At 34.9% G+C, this 9738-nt stretch overlaps 1 protein-coding gene across 4 annotated transcripts; it reads right to left on the bottom strand.

Moving 5' to 3' along the window:
• Positions 1–1434: 1434 nt before the first annotated feature.
• Positions 1435–8492, bottom strand: LOC126673817 (protein FAR1-RELATED SEQUENCE 3). Of its 4 annotated transcripts, XM_050368120.2 has the most exons (7): positions 8206–8328; positions 7770–7848; positions 5474–7695; positions 5282–5371; positions 4116–4265; positions 3363–3479; positions 1435–2078 (listed from the first exon to the last, which is right to left on the bottom strand). In XM_050368120.2, the coding sequence occupies exons 2-7, from the start codon at positions 7774–7776 to the stop codon at positions 2034–2036; spliced, it is 2631 nt and encodes an 876-aa protein (XP_050224077.1). In that variant the 5' UTR covers positions 7777–7848; positions 8206–8328; the 3' UTR covers positions 1435–2033. The 4 variants fall into 4 exon arrangements, with proteins under 4 accessions (XP_050224077.1, XP_050224075.1, XP_050224076.1 ...); XM_050368118.2 differs by lacking the exon at positions 8206–8328 and adding an exon at positions 8418–8492 and having other exon boundaries at positions 5474–7848; XM_050368119.2 differs by lacking the exon at positions 8206–8328 and adding an exon at positions 8335–8403 and having other exon boundaries at positions 5474–7848.
• Positions 8493–9738: the final 1246 nt, after the last annotated feature.

Raw genomic sequence — 9738 nt, 5'->3', positions numbered from 1 at the left:
TGAACTTTTTTTAAATATGTCACATCAACATTAGACAGAAAAACTAACGGAGTCAAGGTTTCGGTGTAATGTGAACCACTTTGGACAAACTCAGGGTGGTAATTGAGTAGACTTCGACTTTAGGGTCTTATTAAATTTTTTAGTTTGACCTTAAAAAACGAAGTGAGCCTTTTGCCATTATAAAACTATCAGAAGAGTCATAAATTTTTTTACAATACAAGGATCCGCACGCATATTTTAGCTAGAAAAATACGAGGTTATTTCTGTATTTTTTTCACTTCAATTTAAACTGTTGAAATGGTTAAAATATACTAGTTTTAACTACGTTTTTCATGGTTAATTGCATGATTGATTCCTAACATTTATTTTGAGTTCTTTTTATGTTTAGTTTCATTATAATTATAATTATAATTTATTTTTAAATTTATATTTATATTATGAATAAAGGATCAATTCAACCCCTCAGCTTGACACAAAAAATTAAGGGTTAATTACATATAAAATCACTACCTTTACACGAAATTGCAAAAATAACATGACCTTTAAAACGTGGCAATTCAGGGCACCACCTTTCATTTTTTTTCAAAAACAACATGAACATATTTTTAATGACATTTTTGCTGACGTGGCATGATACATGTCACTTCCATTGGGCGTCCAAGTCAGCAAAATTTTATCAAAAACGTGCCCATGTTGTTTTTGAAATAAAATGAAAGGTGATGCCCTGAATTGGCACGTTTTAAAGGTCGTGTTAGTTTTGAAAATTCGTGTAAAGGTGGTGATTTTATATGTAATTAACCCAAAAATTAATTCTCAAACAAAATGTATATCAAATAGACCCAGAAGTTGGCTATTTAGCAACGACTGTTTAAATACTCTTAAAAGTCGTCCAAACAATTGTTACACTTTTAGATAGAAAATGGAGCGATTTAACTACTTAAAAGCAAAAGGAATTATAAAGTACTTTAAACAAAATTAAAGTGTAAAAACTAATTTATCAAAACATGTATATTTAAAGGACCTTAAGATGGGTTTAGACTTTTCTTTTCTAACTTCATTTATCTACTGCTGAACATCAAGATCATCACCATCGGAGCATTTACCTTCATAGCAATAACAACCACCACTGCTGTCACTATTTCAAAAATCCCAGCCTCTGGATCCTCGGGTTAGTCCATGCATTTACAATTCAATCAATTTTGTAATGTGACAAACAGTTGCAACAGAATCACCCTATTAGGATTAAACTGGCAACATTAAGAATTTCTGTTGCAATCGGAAAAAGGAGGCAAAAATATGAATTTTGAAGAATCATGACACTTGTGATATCTCCCATTCCACCGTAGTACCATTGACACTTTCCACATTCATCGAATCTCGAAAGAAAATATATATTTCTTCTCAAGATATAAATAAAATAAAATAAACACAAAAGGATCAAACTTATAGCTGATGAACTTAAAAAAAAGCCTGTACAGCAAAGGCATTCCCAATGAGAATACATATGGCCTACAATTTTAAACAATATGCTCTATAATAAACAAATTGAACATACCAGACAGACAGTTTCCATTGCACAAGAAAATCTGTCCCACTTCTTTTTAACTTCCCAATGAGGAAGCCTTTGGAATTGATCAAATTACATATCTGATGGTTTAAGAATGACAACACCCAAACATGCAGGCTGGCCATATTGGAGGAGAATGGGAAGGATAAACACGATTGATGAGGCAAATTATATTGATGAAAACTCATATGGAATTCTATGATGCCTTTGATTTCGAATTCGCCAAACTACATGTACAAATATGTTACACGACAAGCTTAAACAGGGTTATGGGATAGGTAGTGTTTGGTTGGGGAGAGAAAGAAGATGGCGACGCATGAAATGAACAAAGATGCGAGAGGGAATTATTGGGTTGGGGATTCCCTTTTCTCATATCATTGTAAGGGATGACTTAACACACCTTTGCAATCCATGAATGTGAAGTCCATTGCACATCAGAAAATTAAATGGCAACAATTGCAGTTTTTCACTTCCGCTGCTTCTTTGATTGAGGTTCTGCCTGTGGCTCAGCCTGCACATACAATTTTTCCAATGATCAGAAATTTCATAAGTCTAATTAAAATCAGAATTACAAGGAATCCATCGTCTTACATCAACTGGCAGCTTTAGGATCTAGCTCAAAAGTTACATTACCAAATTGAAATCTAACTTTTTATGTGCTTAATAATAGATATCAAATTAGATGACAGTAAAGGGATTATAAAGAACCAACAACACATTGGAACAAAAAACAATTATCATCTGGAGAACTAACTAGTGCTCCACAGCCCACATTTGTTGGCGCCATGAAAATCAGATCACTGGGCGCAGCAGAATTTATAGGAAGAGAGGACGAAAACATCAAAGGTCAACTTGAGGACCAAAATATATACACATTTACGTTAAGTGTTCTTTTTTCTTATCTTTTGGTTTCATTTGAAGCCTAATGGACAATGGGCTACAGACAAGGGGATAGCCATCACAGTCGCTCAACATAAAAGTGATAATCTTTTGCATATCTTGGTGGACAGCAAACTCAAATTTTGAATATCCTCATCAGAACAGGCTACTCCATAATTCTCATTTGTGATATTTAAGTATTATGATGAGAAAGCATATTCACTCTTAAAGTAGAGTTTCGGAAGAAGCTGAACTTAAGAGCATGTTTATTTTGTTTTGAGATTTGATAAGGCGCAAATATTGGCTGTCACATAAAATTTAGGAGATCGACACCAATTGGTTATGGTCTTTGAAGAACAGTGAAAACAGTGGATCGACTCATTCTGATGTTTATAAAACCAATTAAAGTTCCACAATCAATCTTGCCATAGAAACTATAGCTTTAGTATACTTCTTGGTCAGATATGAAAAGATTAAAAATGTGGAGAGTTTTTTAACTAGTTGGAATTATTTTGTGATGGTGTATGGGATCAATAGTCTGGGATGGAGAGCGAGATCAACTATAAGTCTCTGTCATTTTTTATGCTCCTATTTGCAGAATAGTGGTCGGTTTTTCCATTGAATTCAAGCATTAAAATAGGGTAGTATTCAGATATTTTCAATGGACATATATACCCCACCAATATCTAATGTTCACTAAATGTTGTTTGTCTTCTATTTGAATTCAAAAATGACATTTTCATAGATTTCTATTGTAGCATTTTTAGATACGTTGATATTGTGCAGGAATGCATCTACTCTCTACATCATACTGAAAATCAAAATACAAATTTAGAGGCATAATCAAATTTAATTCGATTATTTTAGCATATGAAGCAATAAAAAGAAACTGATCAGGAGTAGAGAGAATGCGTACAGCATTTGAAAGCTGCTCCCGTATATAGGCCATTGATCTCAACATGGCTCCTAATGTATCCCTAGAAACCTGAAATTTAACCTCTGACTCTCCAGAAGTTGTTTCTGTATCTTGAAGCTGAAACCAACGGGTAAAAAAATAAATTCACCAATAATAATAACTTGACAATTAGTAAGAAAAACAAAATCGAAGATAACAAGAAACCCACTCTGACCCTCAACTAAAAATTAGCACAGCCACATAAGGGGTGATGTAAAAAGCGAGAAATTAGTACAGCATGCACCACTTAGAAGGGTTTAAGCAATCACACCTAAAAGGGGGTCCAAGAAAAAAGCACCAACAATTGTGCATAAATTAAATCAACACACCTCAGGGTAGCATAAAAGTTGAAATTTTTATTAAGTCTCTCTCCATGAAAATAAAACAATACAAGACTAAGTATTTATAAATTCAAAGAAACCCTAATACTACTAGAATTAGTGATCCTAAACTAGGAAAACTAAATTAATACTAACAAGAAGACTTCCAAACCAATTAAGACTTCCAAACAAGACATTAAATAAAATAAAGGACTCCTAAAATATTATTCCAACAAAGATGAAATTACAAGAAATACCCTTTGGGTGTTAAAATTGTAAATGCTAGACAAAAATTCTCAATTTCCTAAATTCTTGAAAGTTTCTTTCTCTTAGCTTCTTTCTTGTCTGCATCATTTTTTTGTGAAACAAATATATAATATTCGGAATGACATACCTTCAAATTGATGACGGCGACCCTGTTAGCTGGAGTAGACAGCTGTTCACTAATATAAGCCATAGACCTTAACATGGGCTCTAGTGTTACTCTTGACAGTTGAAACTTAACCTCCATTTCCGTTGCAGGAGTCTTTATATAATCTTGCAACTGCGACAGTTAAAACAAAAATAAATGTATGAGCAGTGTTTCCTAGATCAAATGCCACCTACACAAGGAGAGAATGGGACAAACTGGTGACTAACTAATGTAGGGAGAGAGTACTCCAAACAAACTCATTTTTTATTAACATTATACAGATATTTGGAGCACTACTTTCCATTGTTCAACAAGGATTGCAACTTTTAAATTAAAAACATCCTCACAGTTGCACTAGGAAGCAAAGAAAACAAAATCTAAATCATAAATTTCATGATAAGGTCACAATGTATCTAGCATGCCGACAGAAACCCCCAGTTATCTAAACAGAAATATATGAATGAAACAAAAGTTACAAAAATTAGACCTATATATTCATTTGGTAATGTTTTGCAAGACTAAAAATGAAAATTTATAGATACAACAATTTAAGAGTACAATGGACAAAACACTTTAAAGTGCTTTGGGTTGTATGATATATACAGTATTAACATAGGGGGGAGAACTAGACTAGACAGTGCCAGAACTTTGAAAATTACTACAATACCTATCAACTTTTAATGATTTGTAAAAAATATTAGAATTTTAGTGTTAGTTTCTTTGCACCATCCCAGACCCCAAAACCTTTTATCATATATTCACTTGACCCATTATGTCTACTTAAGAGAGCCTAATTTAAATTTAGCCACACAAATTTTACAGTCTAGCTCAGCGCCTGCAGTAATGGTGGTAAAAATGTATTTTTGCCTCTTCATTCTCATGCCAAAAGTAGCCTAACTAAGCAATCAATATTTACAAGAGAAACCTAAAGTATCAAATTAAGAATTAATAAAAAAAAATTCTGCACCTGTTCCCTAGGCCATATCAGCCAGTGTATATTAGATCGATACACATTTAGATCCCACTTTATGATATTAATGAAAAGAATGCCCATTAAATGCCAATGATAACCACTTCCCAAATTGTGCAGATTAATAACACAAGCCTACATGATTTCATGGTCATGTTTCAAATCAGTAAATGCATACCTTTAAGTTGATCACGGCAACTCTATTCCCTGGTGTTGAATTCTTATTCTCCATAACCCAAGTCATTGACTTGAGACAAGGAAGAACTGCCTGTGCAAGAGGACCACATAAGCGTGTTAAGTCAATCACTCATCTTGCTTTACATATAAGAATAATATTTAATAATTTGATGCACACATTTCCTACACGTACCATGTTTCCAGGAGGCCCATCATCCCGCTGAAGGGACACGGGGGCCATGCGAGGGAGATTCAAGTCAGAAACAGATTGAACTGAAGCACCAGCATCATTCAAATTAAACCGCCGTGTAACCTCATCTTGCCTTGGCCATAACAATGGGGTTGTATCTGATGCTTGGTTAGAGGTTTTCCTGTCATCATATCCTGCCCCCACAATCTGTGGGCTGGGAGGTGGAACTTTGGCAACATTTTTCTTTGCAGTAGCAACTTTCTTCCCACCTTCTCTAAGAGCAGCCATTGCAACGTTATAAGTATCCACAGCTATTGCCCCTTCCTCTGCATATTTGATGGCTTCTCGACACAAATTATTGTAACGTAATGTCAAAGATTCTTGGCCATGTATTTCACCACCATGTTCATCTAGTCCAGCACCATTTTTCGCATTTCTTGTCCATCTTTTTAAAATGTAATGAGATGGCAATGTAAGAACATTTGTCACTGTGAAGACCGTCAAAACATGTTTACATAGAACGCCTGAATACTCAAACATTTGGCAGCTACAGTCTGCTCTCATTTCTGGAAAGTTAAATGTAACCATATATGCCTTCTGATCATCCTCAAACTTTGCAACTCTAAAGGTGCTGATAGATCCATCACCCTCAATTCTATTTGCCGTATAGACAAAAGTTTCAACTAACTCTTCTTGAAATTTTGCAAAGATTTTCTTTGTATAAAGGTTTGCTGCTTGTTTTTCCATTGGGGACGGTGTCCTTAGGACTGGCATGGTGCAAATTGTATCAAAATCTGCTTCTAACTCCCTTTCAAACCAATTCTCTATAGCTCTTTCATACTGTCTAAAGAAAAATGGTAATGTCGTTTGTGGATTCACATAGCCATCAAAAAAAGAACCATCAAACCCTTGATTTAGAGATATCACAGCAAAGAAGGAATCCCGAAAAAAAGCTGGGACCCACTGAGCACGAAAATCATACAACGACCGAAGCCAATCATGTCCCTTGAGATCATATTTATCAATGATAGAACTCCAAGATGTTTCAAACTCCTCAATGGTCTCAGTTAAGTTGATACAATTGTATAATTCTGCCTGGAAATTAGGATGAGCATGGCAAACATAAGCCAGTTTTTCCTGGCCTTCTCTTAAGACATGCCATTTGCTAATACAGTGACGGGCTTCTGGAAACACCATAGAAACAGCATTCTTTATGACTCTATCTTGCTCAGTCATTATGGAAATGGGCTGACGATCATTCATTGCCGTAAGAAATGTCTTAAACAGCCAAATAAAGGAAGCCTCAGAATCATCTTGCAGTATTGCGCAGCCAAATAAAATTGCTTGACCATGATGGTTAACTCCTGTGAATGGAGCAAATGGCACTCTGAACTGATTGATTCTGTAGTTTGTGTCCAATGTAACTGCGTCCCCAAAATGGCTGTATGCTGTCCTTGACCTAGCATCAGCCCAAAAGACATTGGCCATGCGATTATCTTCATCAAGCTGTATAGCATAAAAGAAACCAGGGTTTTCAGCCTGCATTTTCTTGAAATATTCTAATAAATTCTGACAATCCCTCCCTAATATCCTCCTTTGTGTATTGGGTCTAACAGAAAAACTGAATGTAGTAGCATTCTTGATAGGACGATTAGATTCTGTGACGGAAGCATTTCTAAGACCGCGATTTGCTTCTCCAGTTGCACGGTTTCCATCCATGGATACATACATAACACCACTTGGTACTATTCCACCTCCTTGGTAAGTTTCAGTGATGCTTTTTGTGGCACCAGCAAAATGTCTACGGGGTCGAAGGTAATGCACTTTGCTGGGACTGACAATAGAATGACTATGATCCTTTATGAATTTTGTCACAAGCCATTTATCTTGACCTCTAAACTCTATCTTAAGCATTGCCTCACAACTATCAGCAGACCTTCTTTTCAAAAAGCCCTCTCTTCCACAAACAAATTCCCGAGCAATGATTGTCCCATCAGTTCTAGAGCGACTTGTATTACCCGCTTTGGAGGTAAAACCCACACGTCTTGCATATTCATCATAGAAAGCTTTAGCAGCATCTTCGGTATCAAACTGCATACCTACATGAGGCTCAATTGCCCCATCGTCATCATGTGCCGAGGAATTCTCTGCATTATTTGATTCTCCACCTTCATTTGTTTCAGCATCCCCATCATAAGCCATCACACGGCGACCCATCCCCTCGTCTTCATCAACGACATGGACATCCATAACAACCAACCTTCTAAAACCAAATTTTAAAGACGATTAAGCGACTCACCTTGCATGTTGATTTTCCACTGAAGCAAAAATACACAATTTTGGCAGCAATTCAACTGTTGGATATATAAAATGCAGGGCTACAAAAAAAACACAAATTAAGTTTAGTCAGTTAAAAAATAAATGAAAAATTGAATTCAGCTGAATTCCATTCAGTCAACTGGCATTGTTTAAAATTGAAAAGGATATTCAAAAATTGTAAGTTTCAAAAATAACCAAAAAAGTCCAAGACAGTTTCTATACAAAGAAAATAAATTTAACTCTCTAACAGCTAAAACCCAGCGCAAACTCAAAAATTAAAATGCTGTTAGTAAAACTGAAACTAATAAATTGCATACAAAATGAATAAAAAAACAATAAATTGGACTAAATTGAGAGAAATAAACAGCGTGATCGTTCACTTAAATACATTAACAAAGAAGGAAATGAAAAATTACCCGTGGAATTGGAATTTGGTTTTGAAAGAGAGAAGTGAATGTAAAGAGTGAAATAATTAATTTTGATTTTAGAGAGAGAGAGAGAGTAAAATTAAAATTAAAAGTTGAAACCCTAATTAAAAACTTTACCCGTTTTTTTTTCTGAAGCAAAAAACTTGAACCGTTTTAACTTTTGTTTTTCGAATTTACGAAACATGACATGTTTCACTAACCTCCCGGTATTCCGGTAACCCGATAGTGGTCGCTCGCTCCAGTTTGAAAGTCAACCCGGTTTCTTTTCTCTTAGCCAACTATAAAGATAAGTCCTTAAATTTAAAATAATTCATTCTGATTATCATTAAACTTTTTTTTTTCATTTTAATATTTCAAGCCAAAAATGCTTAGGTGGCAACTGGATTTTACTTGTTTTACTTTAAAATTTTATCACACATGTAATTTCACTTTACAAATGAGTTTTTAGGTCAAATTATGCATATATGGCAAGTTTTTAGGTTAAAAAAAATAATTTATTCCGGCCGCCACCTAAGCATTTTTTGCTGAAAAATACCAGAACAAAAAAAAATTAAAGTTCACTGATAAAAAAAAAAAGAAAAATAGTTTAGTGACTGAAATGAAAAAACTCAAAAGTTCAGTGATCATCAGGATCAATTACCCTTAAATTTATCACTGAACTAGTCGAAAGCCCGTGCATTTGTGCGGAATCAAATTTAAATATAGTTTAAGAGTGGTTAAATTTTAAAAAAGTAATGTAAATAATTCTTAATAAATAAAATTCATAATTTATGTTTTAATAAAGAAAAAAATCCGACAATCCTAGTAATGAATTGTTTTAAAATACTGAATATATACAATACACTTTTTGCATTTTATTTCTTCTATGTATTTGGTGTTTATCTCTTCAATGACCTTCTTTTATTTTTTTGTAGAGGTCTCGGGTCTTTGTATTGCCTTTCGTGGGGCTGGTTGGTTCTCATCACCACATTGTGGCTCTGGAAGTAATACTTCAACTTTTTCGCTGTGGTCACTAGGGCGAGCGCCATTTTCTCAATTTCTGGATATCTGGTTTCCGCTCCTTTTAGTACTCGGATGATGTAGTAAATTGGATTTAATTCTCCATCTTCTTCTCTTACTAGTACTGTTCCTATAGTTTTCTTTCTTCGCAGATATATAGGTAGAGCGTTTCCCCCATCAATGGTCGACTTAGTAATGGCGGTGAGGTTAGAAACTTCTTCAGCTCCTCAAACGCTTCTTTGCAATTTTCGTTCCACTCGAATTTTTATGTGCCATTTAGGGCTTTGAAGAACGGTAGATATCTTTTCGTCGAGCAGGACATGAATCTTCCAAGCGCAGTGATTCGCCCGTTGAGTTTTTGAACTTCGTTTATATTCCTGGGTGGTTTCATGTCCATTATTGCTCTGATCTTCTCTGTGATTGCCTCTATTCCTCTTTGAGATATCATGAATCCCAAGAATTTTCCTCCTTGTACTCCGAATGCGCATTTATCTGGATTCAGCTTCATTCCGAACTTGTTCA

Source organism: Mercurialis annua, linkage group LG3, assembly GCF_937616625.2.
Source record: "Mercurialis annua linkage group LG3, ddMerAnnu1.2, whole genome shotgun sequence".
Taxonomy (NCBI): domain Eukaryota; kingdom Viridiplantae; phylum Streptophyta; class Magnoliopsida; order Malpighiales; family Euphorbiaceae; genus Mercurialis; species Mercurialis annua.
Note: the sequence above shows the minus strand (reverse complement) of the source record. Positions and strands in the feature narration are given on the sequence as shown.